Source organism: Numenius arquata, chromosome 11, assembly GCF_964106895.1.
Source record: "Numenius arquata chromosome 11, bNumArq3.hap1.1, whole genome shotgun sequence".
NCBI classification, from domain to species: domain Eukaryota; kingdom Metazoa; phylum Chordata; class Aves; order Charadriiformes; family Scolopacidae; genus Numenius; species Numenius arquata.
The window spans coordinates 42415947-42440922 of record NC_133586.1 but is presented as its reverse complement, the minus strand read 5'-3'; the positions used below and the strand labels follow the sequence as shown (position 1 = coordinate 42440922).

The 24976-nt window shown below is 52.8% G+C and overlaps 1 protein-coding gene across 2 annotated transcripts in view; it reads left to right on the top strand.

The window, feature by feature from the left end:
• Positions 1-24976, top strand: part of JADE2 (jade family PHD finger 2) — a 77382-nt gene that overhangs the window by 32491 nt on the left and 19915 nt on the right. For both annotated transcript variants that reach the window (XM_074156268.1, XM_074156267.1), the window contains exons 4-7: positions 3595-3764; positions 15449-15660; positions 20195-20362; positions 20857-20973. In XM_074156268.1, the coding sequence (XP_074012369.1) occupies positions 3595-3764; positions 15449-15660; positions 20195-20362; positions 20857-20973 (667 nt within the window). The remainder of the gene's footprint in view (positions 1-3594; positions 3765-15448; positions 15661-20194; positions 20363-20856; positions 20974-24976) is intronic.

Sequence of the window (24976 nt, the reverse complement as noted above, 5' to 3'; positions counted from 1 at the left end):
AAAGCCCATCCAGTGCCACCCCCTGCCCTGGGCAGGGACACCTCCCACCAGACCAGGTTGCTCAAAGCCCCGTCCAACCTGGCCTTGAACCCCTCCAGGGATGGGGCAGCCACAGCTTCTCTGGGCAACCTGGGCCAGGCTCTCACCACCCTCACAGCAAAGAATTTCTTCCTAATCTCTAATCTAAATCTCCCCTTTTTCAGTGTAAAACCATTCCCCCTCATCCTATGGCTCCCCTCCCTGATCAAGAGTCCCTCCCCACCTCTCCTGTAGGCTCCCAGGGAAGAAGTTCAGTCCTTCCTGGACCAACTTACGTTGCATCAGCAACTCCTGGATATTTTAGGGGGTTGGAAGCTCCTTAGATGAGACTCCTGAAGCCTGATCGGAGCACGCCTGGTTTCAGTGTTATTACTGCTCTCTGCATTAAATACAGACGTTACTGAATCCCCAGGCCCTGGCCTAGATTGGAGTGAGGTCATTTTAAAATCTGGGGACTGAGACCTGTCTTTTCATGGGGTTATTTTCAGATCCTGAACTGAAATTTGGAGATGTCCTCAGGGCATTGGGGCACATCTTTATTTTCAATTTACTGCTGAGGGGAAAGTAAGGCAAAAGAGGCAAAAAGAACCCCTTGCTTGATGTTTCCCTCTCTGAGCAGTCAAATTATTGCTTCTCCCACTGGTGGCTCTGGAAGTGCCTGCAATGGTCATGGTGGCAGAGGACAGCAATTAAACTATGTTTAGTTTAACGTTGGGAGTAGAGAAACTCCAGGTTTGTTTTCCTGCCCTGCCACAGATTTCCTTCCCAACTTGGGCAAGGCAAGCAGGGTCCCCTTCCCGAGGGCAGCTGTGTATGAATTTCTTTGGCACACACAGACCTGGGAGCATGTGGTACCACGATTCGGCTGGTTACGTGATGGACACGATGGCTTTGCCCCAGCCCCGTCACGGAGCGCTCGATGCTCTGACATCAACTTAACGTATCGGGACAGAAGGCAGATAAAAGTCTTGCAGGGGCTTCCCAGCTGGTGCTGGTGCAAGAGGAGGGTCGGCTCCTCGATTTGCGCGGCGGAGAAGCTGCTCGGCAGGGGAAGACGCGCTGCAGCGGGTTGCTGTTTGCTTGTTTGTTGCTTTGCAGCATCTTTCTGTGTTGACGTTTTGTGCCGGGAGGTGGTATTTCGGGGAGGAAACGTGAGCTGTGCAAATACCGCGGCGAGCTCCAGCTCCCGGCTTCGCGGGGATCTGTCAGCTGGCACCCCAGGCTGCTTTTCATTTCCAGCTCGTCCCCTGCTTGCATGTCATTACGCGCGACACTGTTGACGTGTGCATGGCAAGTGTCATGCGTGTTGCCGCAGAGTTGCCAAGAAGAGGCAGAAGAGCTGACAGCCAGCGCCTGTTCGCTTTCTGTGCGGGGAGTTTGCAGCAGATGAGCCGGCTCCTATCCCCGTCCCTCTGGTTGCGATTAGAGAGGGCTCTGAACAAATCTCGCAGATCACCGTGGGATGTTCTCCGTTGCCGAGCCTGCCAAAGGGAGGGGTGGAGCCCTCCAAGGATGCTGGAGGCATCCCGTGGTGGCAACGTGGGGGTTAGGTCGCAGGTGCTTGGCTAAATCAGGGGTCACTTTGCCTGCAAAGGGTGCTCTGGGGAGTGGGTACCTGCGCAAAGTTGCTTGGGCATCTCATCTGAGCAGCCCAGGACCAGGATCTGGTCTCTGTTGTGCCCTGGTAAATTAGCAGTAGTTGCTTGTGTGAAGTCAATGGCTGGAGGAGTCAGTGTTGCTACGAATGAGTATTTGGACCATTGTATCCATCAGACCTCGTTTTTTCACATACAAAGAGTTAATTTCTGTAGATAAATGGGAAAACTGTTGCTGTAGGTGAAGGAAAGTTGCCGTGGACCTGTGATGGGACTGACTCTCAGCCTGAGCCCATCAATCCACTTTGGTGCAGTGGGGCTGGAAGCGGAGAGCCCAGCCGAGACTGCGGGCATCGTCAGGGGCAGGGCAGCAAGAAAAGCTGGGCAACTTCTGGTCGCCAACCTGCAATTCATTTTTCTTGCAGTCTGGTCCCAGACCAGGCAAGAGAGGAAGCACCGGCAGAGCTGGGGCTTCCTCCAGTCTTCAGAGACCTCAGGAGAACCTCGATGGATGCCTCTGCTCCTGCTGAGCACTTCAGACAGGGCACGATGGGGAGAAGGCGCTCGGTGGGGAGAAGGCGCTCGGCTGCTGCTGGCTGAGCTCATGTTTCCCACTGTAACTAGGACAGGGCACTGCGCTTAAATTCATCCTCTGGGCAGAGAGTCTCATATTCACGGGGTGCAGAGCATGTGGTGGTGCCAAATCCAGTGCCTGTGTGCCACCGTCCTGTCCGCAGCGGGGAAGGAGCTGGGTTTGCAGGAAGGAGCTGTGTTTGCAGCGTGGCTGAGACAACAGGGATGAGCAGAAGCCCTTCCCGAAGCCTCGTCCCCATGTTTATCCCTTGGCTCGGGCTCATCCTGCCTTTCGGGGTGTGTGGGATGCCCCTTCTGGGCCATGGAGCAGGGATGGGTTGGTGTCACGGTCCCCCCTTGCTGGTGGGACCACTGGCTCTGGGCAAGAGCATCGCTATTCGTAACAGCCCCAATCTTGTGCTTGCACGTGCTTTCCACATCAAACTTCCCACTTTCACAGGCAGGACAGGGTATTTCTCCCAAATGGGCTGTTTCTGCCCTGGTGTGCTATTCCTGCATGACCCCCTGTGGGGAGAAACAACCCTCTAACGTCTCAGGGAGCAACGAGAGGTTGATGCTGTCGGCTGTAGCCGTAGGTCGAGTTATTTGATTCGGGAATCCAAACACGTAGGAGGCTGCTGCCACCAGGCTGGTGGTAATGCAGGGCGGGGAGGAAGAAATGAGCCACGCAAAGTGGAAAAATAGCTTAATTCCTCATGGTGTGAGGGGGAATTGTGGAGCTGTTGAAGAGCAGGCATGTTCCCGGGGAGAGCCCGGCACAGAGCTGCCCGCTCGGTGCTTCCCCACCGCTGCTCTGCAGCGAGGATCCCTGCGGGGAACGGGCTGGTTCGTACCGAAAAACATCAGCGGGTGTTTAGGAAGAATGAGATGGAGCAGTAAAGCCTGTGTGTGGGAGGGGTACTGGGTGTATTTCTGAAGGGATTGGTGTTACGCCACCAATCTGCAGGGAAGGATACATTGAGGTAGACGGATACACAGGCCAAAACCAAAATTCCTGATTTTCCGTGCCGGAGCCATGCTGCCGTGCTGCTGCTTTTCTCTGGAACACTGAGAAAAGCACAAACTCTGGGCTTTGCTCAGCGTTTTCTGAAAATCAGGTTGTTTTGAGGCATCCCAACTCAAACCATCACATAAGGTGCTCAGACCAGCAGTCTTTGGGAAAGTGCTTGTGTCCCGAGTTGTAGTCCTCACAGCATCCGAAGCGCAGGAGATGACACCAGGAGCACAAAACCCCTTGGATTTTGCTGAGCTTGCTTTCCTTCTTAGAGTCAGGTTTGGACATGGCGTGGTCGCACCCTCCAGGGCAAGAAATGGGAAACTTTTGTGAGCTGTAGCTCTTTCTCAGCCTCTCTTACTTTTCTTCCAGGATCATACCCCAGCTGGAGAACTCGCCTTCACAGGTTTCACCGAGTAGCCTGCCCGGCTCCGAGATTTCGGAAGCTACGAGGACTTACTTGCAAGGAGTGAGCCGCTATGACCTGGACGAGCTCGATGCTTGCTGGTTGGAGCTTGTTAATATGGAGCTCAAGGAGATGGGTGAGTATTGCTGCTGTTTTTCTCCTTGCCTGGGCATCCCAGAGTGGGCATTCAGTCCTTTTAAGTGATCATGTGGAACACAAGGCCTTGAGGAAGAAATTTTTGTTCAGGCTCTCCAAAGGAGATGACACAAATTGCTTCAGCGCAGGAATCTTGAGTGCATTTCAGTGCCGCTCGCTTCACGTAGGGGTTTTGGGATGTGGTGCAAGAAGAACGGGGTGAACCAGATGATGGTAGGAACAGTGCAGGTTGCCCCATGGAGCAGGTTTGCAGAAGAACCGATAGACGCAGATCACTCAGGACTGTGCTCTGATTGTATGACCATTGTCATCTCCTGTACTCATCCCTGCGGCATCCCTACTGCAGGAGGAGGTGCTGGTCAGGGTGGGTGTGTTGACCCTGACTCCTCTTCCTTTGGCCACATCTGAACGCATTTCTCCAGCATTTCTCCATCCATAGCCAACTGGGCAGATGGAGTCAGAGGAAAGAGGATTTCATAGTCAAAACGTGTAATTCTCAGAAACGCTGGTCCCGGATTGTTTCTCTTTTCCCAGGTGTCTCTAAATACCACAGCGTGGTGTTGCCCATGTCACTGCTGTTATATCACTGCACATTCCTAAAGTCCATTAGAGCATTTCGGTTGAGTGCAAGTACCCGGACTTGGAATTTGACCACTGGCACTGGTGCTTAGCATGGTCTGCTGGGCAGATCTGTTGGCACGGACACGCGGGGGTGAAGTCCTGCCAGACCGTGGAGGGATTTTCCAGTCCTTGTTAGGTAAGGGTTGCTCTGGCGTGGTTGCTGCCACGCAGGTAAGAGCAATAACACAATAAAACCTTTCACCTTGCGAGGTCAGTGAAAGCTGCAGCGTGTCTACATGAAGCGTTACTCCCCGCTGCAAAGGTCTTTCAAGGGTGAGACAAAGTGTGTGAGAAAGTGCTTGAGCAGAGGGAACCGTGCACTGCGGGACAGGAAGGTTGTGCTGAGTCTCGCAGCCTCCTGGAGAAGCCCTGCAGTGAGATTCAGCAAATTGCAGCAAGATTCAGTTCTGTAGGCTTGCGTGGAGCATCAACGGGCTCAGAACTTGGCCACCACGTTGTCTGATCTTGGTTGCAGAAGATCTCTCTTCTTCTGATGGACTAATGATTTACAAGCAAATTTTGTTTACCGTGTTCTCCGGGACCTTGAGAAAGTTGAAGTGGCTGCTTTTAGAGTTTGGCCAATTATCTATTACACGTATCCTGTGTATCGGCTTTCCCGTAGTCTCGGTGTTGTGGAGCCTGTAGTATCGCCAGCAAATCGCCCTCAGCTTTGTCCTCGTTAACTGGTCCTGTATCAGCAGCTTCAGCTCTGTCATTAGCACACCCAGGTTTTGAGACACTGGCAGCTATGCTAAAGTCCTTGGGCAGAGCACAGGGTGCTCCTGGGCAAAGGCGAGTTGGTTGGTTGCTCTTGGGTGCCTTGCAGAGGACCCACACTTCCTAACGCCACACAGCTGCAGTACTGCATTGAGAAACCAGCTTGCACCGCCCTGGACATCCTTCTGACCATGTCTCCTGCTTCATTTCCCTTGTCGTCTCCACAGGTGGGTGGCCATCAGACGTGTCCTTGGGCTTCAGAGAAGGCTTGTCTGTATTTCCACCTCCCCCTTGTACATATTTCATAAGTCTCTAGAAAGGCAGCGGGCAGAGATTTGGCTTCTCCAGCTCTCTTGGGTTAAATTTGGCTCGCTTTATTATTTCTTCAAAGTATTAGGTTACAAATGCAGTGTCTTAAATAGCTTTCAGATGTGGAGATCCCGGGCTGGTGGGTAACTGGAAGGGTGAGATGAGACGGGTGCCGTCCGGGCGCGGGTGGGAACGCGTTGGATTTGGGAGGGCAGGTTGAGCATCCTCACAGCCGCATACCCCTGGTGGCCCCGCTCCTCGCAGCGTGTTGGGTGGGCTGGCATCACCGGGACACAGAGGGTGCTTTGCTGCTGACCCTCTGCAATTTCGACCAAGCTGCATTTTCCTTCCTCCAGCTCCTTGTCATTTATCCGCTTGCTGAAGAACTGTCCTTAGGAGGTGTTTGTGCAGCACCAGGCTGGATGGGACCACGGTCTCTGATGGAGCCCCTGAGCCCTCCTGCAGTAACCAGCTATCAGTGGTAATAACGAACCTAGGGGGTTTCAGCAGAGAGCCTCACTGTCCGCCAGCTGATTCTCCAGCCCATTTCTGTGTCTGAAAGAGCGCTGTAATTACTGGCTGAGCCTTAAATATGCTGGGGAGAGAGGAGCTTTGTAAACCGGCGTTTGGCGTGTGAAATCCATTGTGGATGTAGCTTCAGCCCGAAGGGCTCTGATATCTCACCCCATCCCCCAGCCCTCCCGACTTCTCTAGCAATGCGAGGGCTAGTGCATTTTTTCCAGTGACTTGAAAGGGAAAGCATGTGGCATTGATTAATAACCCATCCCGGGCGCCACGGGGAGCCGGGGCTCTGGCAGGTAGGGAGCAGGACGGGTGATGGTGCTCAGGGCTGTGGGACCATGGTCACATCACCCCATACTGGCTGTTGTGAGGCTGGACCATGGATGCTGCAGGGCTGGACCACAGAGGCTGTGGGTCTGGACCATGGATGCTTCAGAGCTGGACCAGGGATGTTGTGGGGCTGGACCAGGTATGTTGTGGGGCTGGACCATGGATGCTGCGGGGCTGGACCACGGGGACTGCAGGGCTGGATCACAGATGCTGTGGGGCTGGACCACGGATGCTGCAGAGCTGGACCACGGATGTTGCGGGGCTGGACCACGGGTACTGCAAGGCTGGACCACAAATGCTACGGGGCATCAGGGCTGCATAGGCAGCCAGCTTCTTTGAGGATGCGTTTTCCTGCCCGTGGAAGTGATGGGTTTTGGGTGCACATAGAGGAAGGCTGTTACTATCGCTGCTCACCTCATGGGCTGTGCCGGAGCAGAGGCTCTGCTCCCTCTGCTTCCCAGATGGGAGAAGCCATGCAGCGGGGATGGGACTTGAGTGCCCTTCACCACTCGACACAGAAGATTGCCGCCTGCCTAGGTCGTTCTGGAGGCAGTCCATAAATAGCGCTTTCTCCCGGAAGCCCTCGACATTAATGACATACTGAGATTTCCAAACCAGCTCCGCTAATCTCTGAGATCATTAACATGACTTAACTGGAGAATGGCAGCCTCTCCTCCTACTCAGAGAAGTCGGGAATTATCTCCCAGCCTCAAGAGATATGCAGAAGTTTAAATTCCTCCTGGGTGTTTAGCTGAGCTGTTGTCACTGGGCAGTCCAGGGGCACAATGTGTCATTGCCAAAATATTTAGTGACAAAGAAGGAGCCTGGTCTCTGACTGGCTCTTGAGGCGCCGCGGGGAGGAGAGCTGGAAAACACCTATGAGATCATCCATCTCTCTTTGCCGTTAGCGCAGCGTTGATCCACGTAGCACATAGCACATGCCTTTTCCAGTCCTTTTTAGGTCACCCCGGGGATGGAATTTTATCACCGAGATCAGATAAACCTCCAGATAGCTTCGGCTCTCTGCGCTCTGCTGGCTCCTCTCCCAATTAGATGGAATTTGCTCCGAAAAGCAAAAGTTTTACACATAAAAGAGCTTTAAATAGTTTTAAATCCCCCAGTGAGATGCCTCGGTAGTTTGTTACTGTACTTGGTAGAAAGGAACTTCTGTGTGCTGGAGATGAAATCAATATTTAAGCATGCCTAAATGTTTTATTTGTTGCTGCTGCAATATGAGATAGTAAAAAAAAGTGGGTCTGAAGGAGTCTGAATGAAACCCTGAACGAGATTTATGTCTATGCCACTCCAGGCAGCACAGGCCTTTCCTTTTAGAGGAAAGTCTTCATTTTAATATTAACATTTTATGCTGCATTTTGTGATCTCCACTAAATCCAAAGCCATTGTAAGAGTGGGGCTAGAGAGACTTCAAAGAACCCAGGCTGAAAGATCCCTTTGCGGTGATCGGCACTTCATAAACACACGGCAAAATCCTCAAGAAATTGCTAAAATCGTTGCCGGAATCAATTTTGCTGAAGGCAGAGCCGAAGTTTCTAAGTATTCCCTTGACTTAATCCATATGGTGTATGCTGCTCACATATGCCCACCACAGCTTCTATCTTGGGAGCTGGAGGTGTTCCTGGTATTTTATGGCAGGAACATGCAAAGGTCACATGTATTGCTTTTGAAGCTCCAGGGGGAATTCATCACCACGTGCTTGAGATACGGCTGTGTGCTAATGAGATGATGCCTCCCTCGGCGGAGGTGAGGTTGGTCAAGTAGACGTGGAATAGACCCAAGTCGGTGGAGTAACCCCCCCCGGGGAAGATGTGCTCAATGGAGCAGGGGCTGTGAATGTACGTACGCCTCAGAGAGCGGCTGCTTGCCACCCAGCAGCTCTGCGAGTCCTTGCCCGAGGCTAATCCCATCCCACCACATCCTTTCGGGATTCGGGGAGCCCCTTTTTCGCCCCAAGGCAGCACATTGGCACCACCTGGGCAGAGCTGCCACCCACCCACAAGGGTGCCCATCACCATGACCAGGCTCCATCCGCTGCGCAGGGCCACCCCAAAATCTGTCATCTGAAGCTCTTCCATTATTTTAACGACTTCGGGCGCAGTTCCCCACTGTGCTGTGGTGGCAGAGGCCACCCCGTTCCCCACCAGTGCTGCTGACTGGGGGGAGCCCTGCCATGAGGACCACTGCCCCCCGATGCAGGGGATCCCAAGGGTGCCATCCCCCCGCAGGGATGCTCCCCAGCTCCGGGATGTATGGAGGTCTGTCCTTTTTGTACTGGGATCCATTCCCTTTAACCACCAGCTTCCCCCCTTTCCAGTGTCTTCCCCCCAGCTCACAGCCATAAGGGACCGCTCGGGCGATGGAACCCCATCATCGCTGGAGAAAGCTTTGCCCGTTAATAATTCAGGGTCTGTTTGTTTGGATTTCTGTTTTGTTTTGAGGAAATCCTGCCAGTTTGGAGCTGTTTTCTAACATGTCTGTGCTGCAGCCCACAACAAACAGCTGCCCGTCGCCTGGAATCTTTGTTCTCCGCCGAGATCCTGAGCTCTGCTGCCCGAGGAATCCTTTCGGCAGCGGAGCACTCGGGTGCCCAGGTAGAGGAACCAGCAAATCCCCCGCGACCTGGCGGGATATGGCAGGCCAGAGGCGTCTTTAATCGAGGTACCCACCCGGTGTACAGCGTAGAAGTACCCTGGGAACAGATTTCGGGCTGGAAGCTGTTCTCGATTACAGCGCCGTTGATGGGGATTAACGCCGTGGGTATCAACGGGAGGAGGACTCGCCCGAGCTGCCCCGGGGGCAGGCGCCGGCGCTCCCTGATGAGCCGTTGCTCTCAATGCAGGTGTCAATACCCCGATTTAATAAGCTGAGCTTATTTAACTCCTTACATAAACAGGTACTGCCAGGAAAGCTGTGCCAACGTGTAGATTAGCAGGGTTGGAAGTCGGCGGGAGAAGCTTTAGACATTTTGCCTCCGCGTTTTTCAGTGCCGTCAGTTTTTGTGTCAAGTCGTCGTTTTGCCGTTTCCATAAATCCCTCGCAGTAATTGCGGTGGTTTCCAGCAATGTTGGGAGTTTTGCTGCTGGGTGGAGGGAGGAGGCTTTTCATCAGAAGTGCTCCGGGACAGCTCTGTCAGTGCCGAGCATCGCTGGAGAGAGGCGGCGGCTTATAAAGTGGCTTCTGAAAACCATTTTGTCATCATCTTAAATTTGAGCAATAATTGATGTCGGTGGGTGGCAGAAAGGGTGATAATTTGTTCCTGTAAATCTTTTTAAGTGCATTAGCAGGCTGCGTTAGTAACAAAATATCTAGAAGTTTCACGGCGGATGCTCAGCTCACGCAGGGTGCGTGTCGCTGTTTGTTTTCTTGGTCACGCTTGACGTTAAAGGTGAATTTATAAATTCACCTTTGTTGATAAAAAAAACCCGAAGGTACAGTTGTGCATCTCCCAGGCATCGTGTGCCTGCAGGTGATGGGGTGGAGGTGGCTGGGGGAGCCCCGAGTGGTCTGATGCGTTGGCCAGGTGGTTGTCCAACATCCCTTGAGCTTTGCCAAGGAGGTTTGGGGCAGGACCCAGGATGCCCAGGGGAGCACCCAGCCTGGGACAGGGGTGGCTGGTGTCCCCATGGGTGTCTTGAGCGGGTGGGTGCTCAGCTCCCAGCCTTAATTGGAGGCAAATTGTGCTTCTCCCAAAGTGTCCTTCTGCACGGTGGTGCCTAAACTCAGTTTTAGCTTCTCACCAGTGCTTTTTCTCTTCGGCCTGCTTTCATTCTCCCGGGATCTGAGGTGGGAAGGATCCTTAGCGCAGCTTTGCCAAGGCAGGAGCTGAAGCAGGTGGGTTTGGAGTGACTTGCCCAGGGCGAGCTGGAGGGACAGTGGGCTGGAAGATCTCAGGAGCCTGTGGTCCCCGTCCAGAGTGTGGACACCCTATCTCATCAGGGAGCTGGCGTCCCTTCACTCTCAGTTTTTCAAAGATACTAAGAGAGAAGCCTACATCATCTCACAAGTGCTTTCCTTTTTTTTTTTGTTTCCTAAGAAAAACAGTAATTTTGCTTGTTTATATGTATTTTTACTGACAAACAGACTCCAAGATTTGTAGCTTGTGAATCAACTAATGGCACAGCCTGCAGTCCTGATGGCTGTTTGTTCATGAGCTGTTTTATCTCCAGGTATCCTCCGCCGGGTAAAAGGATTTATTGTTTCAGTAAATTGATTTTAGTGGAGCGCAGTTTAGTCAGAAATTGGTCTCTGTTTTGCAAAAGGTGGCTCTCCACCTATTTTTTTCTCTCCCCACGCAGTGAGTCGGCTCACACCACGACAAGGAGTAGCTGAGAATTCATTTAGCAGAAGAATATTGCTCCTTCATGCCACATAAATTACGATATTACAGAAGCAATTATAACGGAGAGCAGCGTTGCGCAAAGGAATGTGCCTCGTGGTTTTCCCAGACCCCGTGCTGTGCCTTTGGTGCCAGCCCAGCTCCTTTGGGTTAAAATATATCAATTCTGTGTTTCAGCCGCAGTATGGGCAGTTTGGGGGAGCTGACGTGCGTGGGGTCAGGGCGGGTGCCTCAGGAGCCCCCTGGGGATAACAGAGATACTGGGTGGCTGCTGGGATCGTGGCAGATCCCAGTGGCAGAGATACGGGGAAGAGTTTTCTGCTGGGAGCAAAATTCAAAAGAAAGGCCGGGTTCCTACATGTTTTGCCTTCCCGAATCAGATCTGGAGACCTCCTTTAGTGCATCATCGTCTGGCACCTCTTCTCCTCCTCCATTTACAAAGCAAAGTCCCCTTTCTGCTCTGGGGGATGCTTCCTTTGGCTGGGTACGTGCTGCCTGCCAGCACCCTGCTCTGGGATGGGAAAGGATCTTCTCCAGCTGGGATGGGGTGGGAGGCAGTGCTCCCAGGGATTCGAGTTGCATGTTATGGGAATTGCTAGAGCAGGAACCAGTGGGGGACAAGCCTTACAAGAAGCAGTGCAAGGGCAGCAGTGACCTCACCTGAGCTGGCTTTGGTGCCCAGTAACTCCATGCAACATACCACCTCCCCTGTCCTGAGTCACCACCATAACAGATGGAGCACAAAGTCATAGAACCATGGAATGGTTCAGGTTGGAAGGGACCTTAAAGATCATCCAGTTCCAACATCCTGCCATGGGAAGGGACACCTCTCACCAGACCAGGTTGCTCAAAGCCCCATCCAGCCTGGCCTTGAACCCCTTCAGGGATGGGGCATCCACAACTTCCCTGGGCAACCTGGGCCAGTGTCTCAATCCAAAGTCATGGACTAAATGAACTCAGTGGACATTTTGTGGACATTTGTAGACATTTATGGACATTTACAGGAGTTTTACAGATATTCCACAGGGATGGTCCATAGACTAAGGGAATGATACCTGTGTATTCTGTGAAAGGATGGGAAGAGGGGTGGTGGTTAATGGATAATGTGGAACCTGAGCATGATGGAAATGGTATGGAATACAGGGTGGAGAATGACATGGTTTCAACCTGGATAGAGTTGACTTTCTTGCTTGCAGCTGGTGTGGGGCTGTGTTTTGGATTTGGGATGAGAACGGTGTTGATGGCACACTGCTGGTTTTGGTTGTTGTTGAGCAGTCAAGGCCTTTTCTGCTCCTCCACCAGTGAGTAGGCTGGGGGAGACACAAAAAGTTGGGAGGGGACACAGGCAGGGAGGGGACACTTACCCCAACTGACCAAGGGGCTGGGTAGAGCCCACAGTCCCAGTGCTGGGCTCAAGTGTGACTCACTCCTTGGATGTTGATGGATTTCTTCATTGTACCTAAGATCAGTATCTGGGTCTTTGCTCTTCCTTCCCTGGGGACAATAATGGTGTCACTTGCGTGTGCGTAGGGAGTGTTTTGGTGGAGTATTTTTGGTTTTGCTGTTTAGCTGGCCACGATCAATACAGATAGCTTTTTTCTCAGCCAAAAAGATGACAATTTTATGAATGGAGTTCAGTAGCACAAACTTTATATGATGCAGAAGGAGATAAATGGAGCACAAATGGAAAAAGCACTTCACCCCCAGGCCCCATTGTTTAGTGTTTCATAAGCGATTAATCGCTTCATCCCCATCAAGTGCAATTGTCAATTCAATAAGCTCCGAGGTATTCTGAATGGCGCTTGGCAAACAAATTCCTAATGTAATTACATCTAAATGGAGTGTGAGAGCGTGCGCGCGCGTGTGTGTGTGTGTGTGTGCGCGCGGGAGGGAGGGGGAGATCTATATTTTTTTGAGGTAGTGGTATAACAACCTCATCGCACGTAGGCTGATAAGGAAACCCCGGGAAAGGGCTGGTCTTGCTACAGTGCGAGAGTTTAGGGATCGACGGGGACTTTCTCCCCGGGGTTAAGCGGTGCCGGGGCATCGCTGCGGGTGGGAAGTGCAGCGGGTGGGATGGGAGCTGGTTCTTCCCACTGGAGGTGAAACAGGAACGGTGGCGATGCCAGCGCGATCCCGACCCTGTGGGCAGGTCAGGGTCATGATTCCTGTGGAAACCCCCCTCCCTTTCCTTCCTGGCGCTGCCTGCAGCTGCCGGCTCTCTGCCTGCCCTCGGCACAGGCTCTAGAAAGTGCGTGGGGAAAAGCACCGGGAACGCTTTAATGATCATTTTCACAGAATCACAGAATCATAGAATGGTTTGAGCTGGAAGGAACCTTAAAGACAATCCAGTCCCACCCCCCTGCCATGGGCAGGGACACCTCCCACTAGAACAAGTTGCTTAAAACCCCATCCAACCTGGCCTTGAACTCCCCTAGGGATGGGGCATCTACAGCTTCTCTGGGCAACCTGGGTCGGTTTCTCACCACCCTCACAGGAAAGGATTTCTTCCTAATCTCTAATGTAAATCTCCCCCCCTTTCAGTTTAAGACCCTTCCCCCTTGTCCTATGGCTCCCCTCCCTGATCAAGAGTCCCTTCCCACCTCTCCTGGAGCCCCTTTAGGGACTGGAAGGGGCTCTGAGGTCTCCCCGGAGCCTTCTCGTCTCCAGGCTGAACCCCCCCAACTCTCTCAGCCTGTCCTCCCAGCAGAGGGGCTCCAGCCCTCCCAGCATCTCCGTGGCTTTTGCTTTCCAGGAGAGCAGAGAGACCAGGGCCTGAAATGTTGGGCGAAAGGGAATAACTCCAAGCTGACACTCAGGCGCCCGGGATCGTGGTCACAGATGCGGAGTTGAAACACTGACCGAGAGCAGAATGTTCTTGCTGGGCTTGTGTAATGCTCGCATGAAGTCATGGCTTGTGGCTCTTTGTGGAGCAAGTGCAGCTCGGGCGGTGTGTTTATAAAGAAAGGGACACCATTAAGGCAAAAACTAACGCTCTGGCTTTGCCTGTAACCCCCTCCCTGCCCTGTTGCGTCCAACCAGCACGATGCCAAGAGCCAGCCATCGGCTCCGTCCCGGCTACGGGGCTCGCCGTGCCAGCGTGGGATGCTTCACATCGCCCCGGTGCCAGCCTGGGGCGGGCTCTGCACGGATCCCGCGCCCGTTGCCGGGGCTGCTCCGTAATAAAAACAGGTATCGTCAGGTTCCTCGGCGTGTTGCGGCACAGCAGCCCCGGCGCTTGAAAGGGCTGCGATAGGGAACAGTGTTGTCTGTCTGAGATGGTATCTCAGACTCGACACAGACATGTAAAATGCCAGGCTAGATGTTTGCAGAGACTTGTCAAGCCAAGGGAAACCGTGCCAATGCGAAACATCGGGGAAGAGCTTAAAAAGGCAGACAATGGTGTGTTTGCTTGCCGAGCTCGCCCACGGGTTGCGTTCCCCCTTGACAGAGTTTTTCAGCCGGTCTGTGGCCGTCGGGGGGGGGGAAGGTGCAGCCTTCGCTGGCATCCTCCAGCTGGAGGGGCTGGGAACACTGCCCGGGACCCCCGTGTCCCATCCCTCCCCAGTTCCGGGGGCCTGGGACAGGGATGTCACATTCTGGCTCTGTCACATTCTGGCTCAAGAGATGCCCAGGATAGCAAATTTAAATAGTAACTACTTCACATCAGTACTTCCTCAAGCCTTTTTTTTTCCTCTTCTTTGCTTGTAAATGAGATTTTTTTCTCCCGTTGCCTTGCAACAAGAAAGGTGGTCGGCGGCACGGGGCAGGCTCCTCCGCTGTCTGGTGCTTTCCGGCCATCATCACGGATAATATACGCAAATAAATGCAAAGATTAAACGTTTCGTATTGCATCCTGCGGGTACCTCCGTCCCCATCTCCGTGCCTTCCCCGGTGATGCAGTAGTGCTCACGGGGAGACGGGGTGCGGTGGAGGCTTAACTCTGCCTCTTACCTCTCACAGAGAACCTCATTCCTGCTGCTGACAGATTATTTTTTTTTTTCCTTCTTATTTTTTTAACTTACCTGGAGTCGTCTCACGTTGGGATTATGGTACCGGGGTCTTAGTGTGCGGGTGAGAGGCTCCTCTGGGAGCAGTGCTCAAGAGTGGCACCGTTTTGGTGCTGCCAACCTCCTGGCAGCAGCATCCTCCCCATAACGGTGGCCGGGTATCCCGCTGCCGGAGGTTGCTGCTCTGAAGAAGCCTTTTTCTGGTTATTGGACTCATGTTCCTGGTTGTCACTCCGGAGAAACCTCTGGCAAAGCACCTCTGCCACTTCAGATCCTGGTACGGGGGGAATGAAGCACGACACAGCGGTGTCTGACCTTCTTATTCCACTAAACCCAACTGGAGGGAAAAAACACTTTATTTGTCCTTAATTTCAGCATTTGGCTTCACTTTTACGGTTCCATTTAATTGGCTCTAAAAGGGTCAATTTTCAGCCTTAACAATTAAAGCATTGACTTTGTGTTTGCCAAAGCTCGTCTGAGCCCTCGCTGCAGAAAGCATCTTTGCAAAACTTGTCTCCTTGAACATTTAAACTGTCAGACCTAATTATCCGCGTTGCTTCAGCTGAATGGGTTTCTTTCCTCTCAGCCAGCAGCAATATTTTGTTACTGTCTATGAAACACAAACTGCATCCCGAGCTGGGGGGGAGGCAGCCGTTTTCTGAGTCGCCGCTCGTACCGTCACCCTGGATTTGCCTCTCCGCTTGCCATCTAAAATGCTCAGCCCTCGGCAAAACGTTGCCCCGAGGGCGGATGGGCTCCCGCGCCGGAACCCCCATCAGTGTCCCCTCTTCTGCCTTGCAGAAAAGCCCGAGCTGGATGAGATCACCCTGGAGCGAGTGCTGGAGGAGCTGGAGACCATGTGCTACGAGAACATGAACATCGCCATCGAAACGGAGGAGGGCTTGGGCATCGAGTACGACGAGGACGTGGTGTGCGACGTCTGCCGCTCACCGGAGGGGGAGGACGGCAACGAGATGGTCTTCTGCGACAAGTGCAACGTCTGCGTGCACCAGGTGAGCCCCGGCCGCGGGGGACAGTGGCAGGTTTGGGCTGGTCACGCTGCTGTCACCCCCTCCTCTGGGTTCCTCCCATCCCCACCATCCCCTGGGCTGCTGTAGACCCCCGTTAAGCTTTTCCGAAGGTTTCCCGGCGCGTCTCCAGTGGAGCGAGGATAGAAAATGGGGTCTTGGATAGCTGGCAGACGGCAAACTTCCTTTTCTTACTTTTCTTAGCCCCACAAAATACACAAGCAGAGGTTGAAAACCACTTCCTTTGAGCTTACTTTGCCCCCTCCTCCTCATTCTCTGGTCTCCGTGATATTTCATGCCTCCTCTTCCGTTAATGGGCTTATTCTTAATTCTTTACCCCACCTTGCTTTATTAAACTGCAGCCGTGGGACCTTTAGCACCCAGGGGTGACCAGCACGGTGTGCGGGACTGGCTGGTGGGCTGGGAGGGATGCGGGGCTGCAGCCCTGCACTCGCCGGTGGGGTGGGCTTGCCCGGACCTCCAGTGTCCTCCACAGCCTTATACTGGGGGTAGCAGGACCTTCCCAGCTCCCCTAGCAACTGTCTCGCATCGCAGGGTGTCTGTCCCAGCTTCCCTGCTGCACGAGTGTAGGATTTCAGTTTATTTTGCTGCCCGGAGGAAAATAATTTTATTTTTAGAAGTGAATGCAAATGCTCCAAGCCCTTGCTGAGGGGGGGGGAAGGGGGGAATTCTGGAGGCTCTTGAGCTTGGGGAAACCTTGACAAGGAGAAGGCAGCTGTGTGAGGGTCTGCCCGGGTCCCGTGCGGGTCCGGGGAGGTTTTGCTGGTTGTGCTTTGAGGGGAAGTGCCGTGCGGTGCTGGGATGGTGACGGCAGCTCCTGGGTTTCACCCTCTGTGTGAAGGAGTTTGGGTTTGGGTTTTTTTTTTTTTTTTTCCTTTTTTTTTCTTTTTTTTTTTTCCCCCCCTCTGAAGCGAGCCATTTGCTCATCTTTTGGGCAGCTTTTCCATCAGCGCTTCCTGGAGGTGGGAGAGCGTTGGAGATATCTATAGTTGCGGGAGGTGGGTGTTTGAATGGTTTCCATCGGTGAATCAGATCCAGGGTTGGAGTTGGGGTTTTTTTTTGTGCGTGTTGGGGTGTTTTTTTTTTAACAAGCCCAAGTGGCAATGTCAGGCCGTGAGCTGACACGTGCCGATGGGCAGGGGCTCAAGGAAGGCTGTCAGTGTAGGGGACTGCGGTGGGGACAAAGGGACACCGGCTGTGCCCACCACGGGCTGTGGGACCCCGTGGGCTCTGCTTTCGGCAGCGTCCCCAGCGCTGGGAGCAGAGCGGTGTTCCAGAGGGGGATGCGACGGGCTGGATTTCAAGGCTGTTGAAAGAAAAGGGTGATTTTCCGTTGTTTTCAGGGCGCAGAGTCCAGCCCTAAGCCCGATGGCAGCCCTTAAGCTGCCTGTGATTTAATCTCTGCCCTGATTTACGCCCTAAGCCACAAAGGCCAGAGCCACAGCACGGGGTGTTACGTGGCATCATGTAACCCCCTCCCCTTGCCGGCCCCACATCCAAAACTTGTTGGGGACGGTGCTTTCCTGTGGGCATCTGGGTGCTGATGCCATGGGCTTCGTGGATTCGGGCAGTGGCAGAGAGGAGCTGGGGTGCAGCAGGACACGGCCGGAGCGATGCCTCATCCTCCTGCATCCCAGCGGGAAGGGGCAGAGGCAGGGTTGTGCTCAGGCACGCCTTGGTGTGGGTTATGGTGCTGGAAGGTATCGTTGTAATCATCTCATCTGCATAACACCAAGCTGTGAGGCTTGCTATTAATTAATTCCTATGAAGTGTAGCTTTTGGAAAAGACGTGCAGTCTTAATTTTAAAATATTCAGCGAGGAGGAATCTTCTTGTGGTAGCAGCATCTCACTACTCTTTAGCACAGGGATGATCCATCCCCAGATTCCAGCCACCGCCCCGTGGTCCTGTCATTACCAAGTCCCCATTCCCTGGCGTGGGGACACGGCCAAGCCCTCCCGCTGTTTCATGGACCACACCAACCTTTTCTGTGGCTCAGCATACTCCCCGTGTTTTTTGGCATCCCCTTCTCGGTGACGTTGCACCCGTGACAGGCGCAGCGATAAAAATAGCTGCTCTGCTCCTACTCAGCATTGCTTTGGCTCCGTGTTCCTGGAGCACCTTCTGGCTGGTGCTGGCCCGGGAGAGCATTTAGGTGATAACCCACCTTGTTTCCAGAGCCTCTCCCTGGCCAGGACAGAGCTCCTCAGAGCAGAATTGCACCTTCAGCTGCTCTACAACCTCTAGGAATAAATAACTGAGAGCCAAGACTCTGCTAGAGATGCCCACCTGGTCATAATTCCTGTTTTCCCCTGGATTTTGAGATCAGTCCTCCAGTTTATTCTCCTGTACATACCAGGTTGATTTTTGTCTGGTACTAAATCAGATGTTTTATAAAACTCTGTTACAGAAATGGGTTATCTATCAGATTTGGAGACGCTGTGGAACACACAGTTAAGTCTCTCTGAACCGTGTAGACTCGCAGCAATGATATTACCTCCCTTAATTCCTTGTTATCCTAATAATCTGTTCACAAAGTGGCTTTTTCCCCTTGGCAATCACTATCGGAGTCAATTCGTGCTTCGGGGCGACCAAAAGCCATGTTATAAGGTCTGTTCTTGGCCAGGAAAGATTAAAGATACGCGTTTCCCACGCTCACACGTCTCCTTGTGCCCCCTCTGCCCCATCCCCACCTGCAGCGCTGTCGCTCTTGGTGGTGGTGACCTGCGTCAGCAGGGTGAAAAGCCGTTTTTCTGGGGGGGGTTAAGCTTCCAAGAAGTGGAGCTGACAAGTGCCTGGGCTGAATTTCCAGCCGGCAGCGCTGGGGGTCCTTATCAGCACTGCCCGCCTGCCTTCTGGAGGGATGTTGGGGCAGCCAGATCTAGAATTAATTACATCGCCTGGCTGAAAATAGTGACACAGCCCCGCGTCAGTGCCCAGGGCAGTTGTCTGCCGCTCTCTGAAAAAGCCCTTAAGGGCGAGTTATCGGGACCTGACGGTTAAAAACTGTCTAGTTTTAGTAGTAGCTGTTTAATACAGTCGTAAGTTACAGCCGGAGTGGAAAGTATTTTATCATCGTCATTATGCGATACGGCTTATCATTTGGCTCTTCCCCAAGCATGGAAGAGAAATATTTATGAAACACTTTGGCTTCTCTGCATCCTGTGCTACGGCAGGAGGTCGAGGAGCTCTGTCGGTGACCCAAGTCCTTTAGCTCTCACTCTCATGGCCATAGACTTGTCCTTAGAATCCCAAAATCATAGAATAGTTTGACTGGAAGGGGCTCGAAGGTCTCCCCGGAGCCTTCTCTTCTCCAGGCTGAACCCCCCCCAGCTCTCTCAGCCTGTCCTCACAGCAGAGGGGCTCCAGCCCTCCCAGCATCTCCGTGGCCTCCTCTGGTCCCGCTCCAACAGCTCCATGTCCTTCTGCTGTTGGTGGCCCCGGAGCTGGAGGCAGCACTGGGCAGGGGGGGTCTCCCCAGAGCAGAGCAGAGGGGCAGAATCCCCCCCCTCGCCCTGCTGGCCACGCTGCTGGGGATGCAGCCCAGGATGTGGGGGGCTTTCTGGGCTGCCATTACACAGTGCCAGGGCATGTTGAGCTTCTCATCCACTGACACCTCCAAGTTCTTCTCTCAGGGCTGCTCTCCATCCCTTCATCCCCAGCCTGTATTGATACTGGTGGTTGCCCCTACTCAGGTGCAGGACCCTGGACTTGGCCTTGTGAACCTCATGAGGCCCACCTGGAGAGGTAGCCCACCTCTCCAGCTTGTCCAGGTCCCTTACTGCCCTCTGGATGTGACCATCCAACCGATTCCTCATCCACCAAACAGTCCACCCATCAAAGTCCTTGCCTCCTTTAGATTTACCGTCCTTTAGATTTACTGTCCTTTATGGTTCCGCCCTTCTCATTTATATTCATAACTATTGGTTTCCCTTTTTTACCTTTCCGTAGTTATTTTCGCTTCCCCTTCAGGCTGGGTTGGGTGTGTAACCAGTGTGGTCCATCTTTCTCAATCATGGGGTTGTGGCTTTTCAGCCCTCAGATACCTCAGAGGTTTTCTCCCCATGGCTTTTCTTACTTCTCCGAGTCGTTCCGGGTCTGGGAGCTCTTCAGGAACGGGCAGGAGATGAGTGGATAGATGCCCACCGGTGGTGGGGCTCCGATGGAGCAGCCTGGTTGCCCCACCTGCCCCCGACCTGGAGCCAGGTGGATGCTTGGCGTGATACACAGCATGTTTGCAGACTTAGTTTTTAATTAAAACCCAGGACATACGGATATGTATGAGTATCCATGTGAAAATAGGGAAGGAAGCAAGGAAGGAAGAACTTAACCTCACTGTCTGTGTTTGTGGAGCTGCTTTACATCTGTTTGTCATTAGAATGCCCAGATGTGGTGGCCATAAGCCAACAGTAGTGAAAAAGGTGTGAGTGAAGGAGGAGGCCCTGGAGGATGCTCTTCCTGGGCTGCTGGGACTAACCTCCTCCCTCCTGTCCACGCAGGCGTGCTACGGCATCCTGAAGGTCCCCATCGGGAGCTGGCTCTGCCGGACCTGCGCCCTGGGGGTCCAGCCAAAGTGTCTACTGTGCCCCAAGAGAGGGGGAGCGCTGAAGCCCACCCGGAGCGGGACGAAATGGGTCCACGTTAGCTGTGCCTTATGGATACCTGAAGTAAGATGTTTTTCCAACCTCCTCTTGACATGCGGATGGGCACGGGCCTGGTTTCAAGTCTCAAGGTTGAACATCTCAGGATGTTTGTTAATGGTCGAAATGGCAAGTCCAGTTTGGCTTGTCAAGCCGCACCAAGGTCCGAGCTGCGATGCTGGTTGATCATTGGGTTGTGTGTTTAATTAGCAGCCAAGGGGTGCCCTTTTAAGGGAGGACACAGAGGTGGGGGGCATTTACAGGACCTGCCTGGCCAGGGTAAAGCTAATTTCATGTGCCCACCTGAGATACACAGCAACATCAAAATGAGGAATTATTTCAAAGAAAACACCGACATTTCATCTAGATTTATTTCTGGTTTGGGGAGTTGGGGTGTTGTTTCTTTTCCAAATCACAAGTGGCCCTGAAAAATAAAGAATTCAGACTGCCACAGACATCCCCCTGTAGGAGATTTGGGCTGGTAACCACTACTTACAACTTGTCTTCTGTTTCGTGACCAGGTTAGCATTGGATGTCCTGAAAAAATGGAACCCATTACGAAGATCTCACATATCCCAGCAAGCAGATGGGCTTTGTCCTGCAGCCTCTGCAAGGAGTGCACTGGGACGTGTATTCAGGTACGTAACGGTGGCACCGAAGAAACTCAGACCTCTGGGGTTGTGCCTGTAGTAGCCACTGGAGATTCCTGAGAGGTTGGTGGACACAATCCAGCCAAGGCTTATTCTTGCTCTGAGCAAACCTAAGACAGGGAGCATGAGGTCCTGTCAGACATCATCAGATGTTGTTTGCAATCATTTAGTGTATTGAGTGCTAGGAATCCAGATTAACTTTCTTTGCATAACACAGTGATATTGCTGTAGTGACACTAATTACCGGGACTGCAAATGACCTTGGTTTGAAATCAGGAACCTCCAGCAGAAAGGCTTGGCGTAGCTGCCAGGAGAGTGAGATCCTTGTGGGATACATAGTCCAGGGATTTCACAAACCAGTGGTGGTTGGCCGGGAAGCCCGTCAGTTGGGGGAGTATCAGGAAACCCTGGGATTAGGTCGTCCTCACTAGCCTGCTGGCTTGGAAAATAGAGGATTTACCACGTATTACATTGCCACGTTTTCTCCACACCTGAGCAAACCACTGCAGACATCTCACTGCCTGCTTGCCCTGCAGCAGCATGCTGATAAGGGGGCGATAAGTTCTCATTTCAGACCAAAAAACAGGACACTGAGCTATTACAAAAATGGGATAGTATCTCTTCCTGAAGAGCAAAGAGCAGAAGCTCCCATCCAACACGCAGCGTGCTCAGCGTGAGAGCATCTGGGGAGCTTTGCTGCTCGTCTGCATGCGATGGTTCCCCCCTGCCCTGCTGGTGTGGTGTCCCGGTGGACCTTGGTGATGGGCTGGGGCATCTGCTGCAGCCAGATCCCCCAGCCCAGGAGAAGCAGCCTTGGCATGCAGAGGGGGTTGGAATAGCCATTAAGCTTTGAAAAATTGGGAGAAAGTTTTGGATGTGCATCAATCCTGACTGATCAGCTCCTGTACAGCAGCGGGAGCTGCACCTCGGAGGTCGGCGTAGGCAGTGGTGACTATTGGGGACCAGAAATAGCTGGCTGGTTGCAGAAAGGAGATAGGAATAGGAGGTCTGCAGGTTCCGCTGCGTTTGTGCGACTGCCTTGGGTTTAATGCTTTAAAGGGAGCTATTTAAAAGCAATCCCCTTAGCTTGAAATGAAATCTCACAATACTTCTTTAAATCTCTAGCGTTGACTCACTTCTTTTTTGATGGCTCTGGGTGGATCTGCTTATTCACCCTGCCAGATGGAGATACTGTGTCATAACGGCAACTGCTTTCAAAGAACGGAAGGGCAGGGAAGGAGGCAAACAGGCTTGGCAGCATCAGAAAAAAGAATTCAGCTTCTCTGAGGCTTCATCCTCTTAGCGCCGGTGTGGCACGGGAGCCGTGAGATCCCTGGGACTGAATGGATTTGCATTAAAGGTCACCTGAGATGGAACAGGAGCTTTATTGTCTCCTGTGCCGGCAGCTCACGGCTTATAAGTCCCCACAAGATTGTCACCAGAGCGTTTGCCCGCTCAGGATGGTTTTGCTTCAAGGGAAAGGGGGAGAAGGGAAAAAAAAAAAAAAAAAGCAGTCAGTTCTTTTATTTAAGGATTTATGGTGTAAATCAGCGAGTTCACCCATAGATAAATAAACATGCTCCGTACCCATCGGCGGTACAGAGCTCTGTTTTGAAAGCTTATGTTTATGGAGCATATTTTTGATTACTCCCTGTTTATACAGGTGTAATCTAACTACTTTTGTCAGTGTTTCGGGTTTGTGACCCAGCTCTGAAAGGAGGAGGTTGTTCTCTGTTAAAGCACCGAGCTTTTATTCTCGGCAGCAGGACTCAGGTCCTCCAGGTGGGGCAGGTCTGGGGAAGGAGGGGTGTTGCTTCCAGGAAGGTGTTTTCCAAGTGACTGGTTAGAACTGGGCTTTGTTGAAACGGGAGGTGAAATCCGGAAGACAAGTTAGAGGAGCAGAAGACTGTCATCCCAGAGGGACATGGCGATGCTCAGAGGCAGCACCGCCGCTTAAGAAAACACCAACCTTGACCACCGAGGTATTTTTCCCCCTCCAAATTCCACTATCAAATGGGAAATAAATCCAGGGAAGCCTGAGGAAGGGCTCTCCGCTGCTCTCCATGCCTCTGACCTTGCTTTTCTGGTACAAGCTGTGAACCCAGTGTCACTCGGTGTGGCCACAGCGGAGTCGGAGCTCCCGGAGGCTGGGCAGGGATGCAGCCCCGGAGGCACGCTTTCCCCAGCTCCCTTTAAGGGGAAATCATGACTTCATGCTGGTTCTTGTGGTCAGACATCAGGAGATGCCAAAGAGAACTCAGCATCCAGCGGCAATTTTCTCGCTTGCATTGCTGAGATGGAAAAGAGTGTGCCAGGAGCCGAGCTCCAGCATAGCCCGAGTCCTGGCCACAGTTGCTTGGGACCCAGCTCCCTCCCCACCATCTCCCTCCTCGCTGGTCAGAGCAACTGGAAGAGCTCACCAAGGCCTTTCAACACAGCGCTAAATGCCAGGTCTCTGTTAGCTGCTGGCAGGCTTCTCCAAAGGGCATGATCTTTTGCTGTCATTGTCTCCTAGCTTGCTTTTTGTTGCTGTTTTTTGGACAAAAAGCCCTGGGAAGCGTCCTCCACCGCTCACTCGTTCATTATCCCTCCTCTGCCCGTTGCTGCCAGCTCCCCTTGAGCTGCTTGTGCCACTGGTCCCCATCCACTGGGATAACTGGTGTGGTGGTTCCTGGAGCTGTCGTCCCATTGTGCCTGGAGCCCAGAAAACATACGGCTTGATATCAGGGGAAGAGAAGCGTGTGTGCACCATGCAGCCCCCACACCATCCTCCACTTCCACCTCGCATCCTCCCAGGATGCCTGCGATGCTGAAATTGCCTGTTTCGGCTGAGAAGCGCTCCCAGGATCCAGACCATCTGTGGTCACTAGAAATCACATGGTAGTTCTTGTAAGGACGCACAAGTGTTGTGGCTGATGACTTGGCTGGGGTTCAGCACCGGTAATTAATTTTTCCTTCCTGCATTCCCCTCACGGTTCTGTTGGAGGAGCCGCTTCCTTCCCCTCCGGCCCCAAACTGCAGCGGAGCAGCTCGGTAAACTCCTCGGCAAACAAATCCATCCCTCTGTTTCTTCCCAGTAAGAGTGGTTTGAGGACTAATTAACAGCTCACGTTAATCTCTGGTGCGGTTTTCACCCTTTCTCCCTCGGAATTGTGTTTGGGGATGGATTTACCTGGATAAGCAAAGCATGCCGAAATCCATGAACGAAAGGTGCTGTGAGATAACGAAGCACGATCGATAACGAAGCATATTGGGGACTGCGCCAGTCTTTTGAGCCAGGTTTATTCTGCGTGGCAGATCCCTCCCTTCCTTGAAGATCCAGCCCCGTTCTGGGATGGATCAATATGTTTTTGTTGTCAGTTTAGCCAAGGTCCTGGGGTAGCCACGGCCGACCAGGTACCTTCCTTTGTTGCCCTGTCAGCCGAGCTGCCTAATTATTTTCTGTTGGCATTTTGGGCACGGTTTCTGACAAGTGCTGCTTGCCATCTGTCGGAGGAGAGATCCAGGACGGGTGTCATTCGATTTGCTTTATTCCTAAAGTGGAGCGATGGTGGTTCCTGTTAGCGGGACGTTGTTCTGGCAGGAGCCACAGCCGTTTTGCTGATGCCCTTATTAGCACTGGTGACAGAAACAGGAGGGAGGGGACATCGCTGGGTGGCTTTCCTTAGCTCGCGTAGTTCACTGACGGCAGCAAGTTCTCTGTGTCCAGTTTCTCTACCGTAGATATTTGTGTGTAACCACACAAAAGGATGCTGTAGTTTGAAGCACCCCCAGCTTATACCAGAACAGCCAGGATGGAGCACATCGGGAGTATGTCAAGAGTGTATCAGGAGTACATCAGGAGCTCCGTAGCTCCATTTCCATCTTGGCCACCAAAGAAAAAAGCTCAATCATGGGCATTTCCAGCTGGCAGAGGCCTCCAACCTGGGATTGCATCCCATCTCCTTCTATTAATGCTTGCCCCATGGCTGCAGGAGCGAGTGCCTGCTGC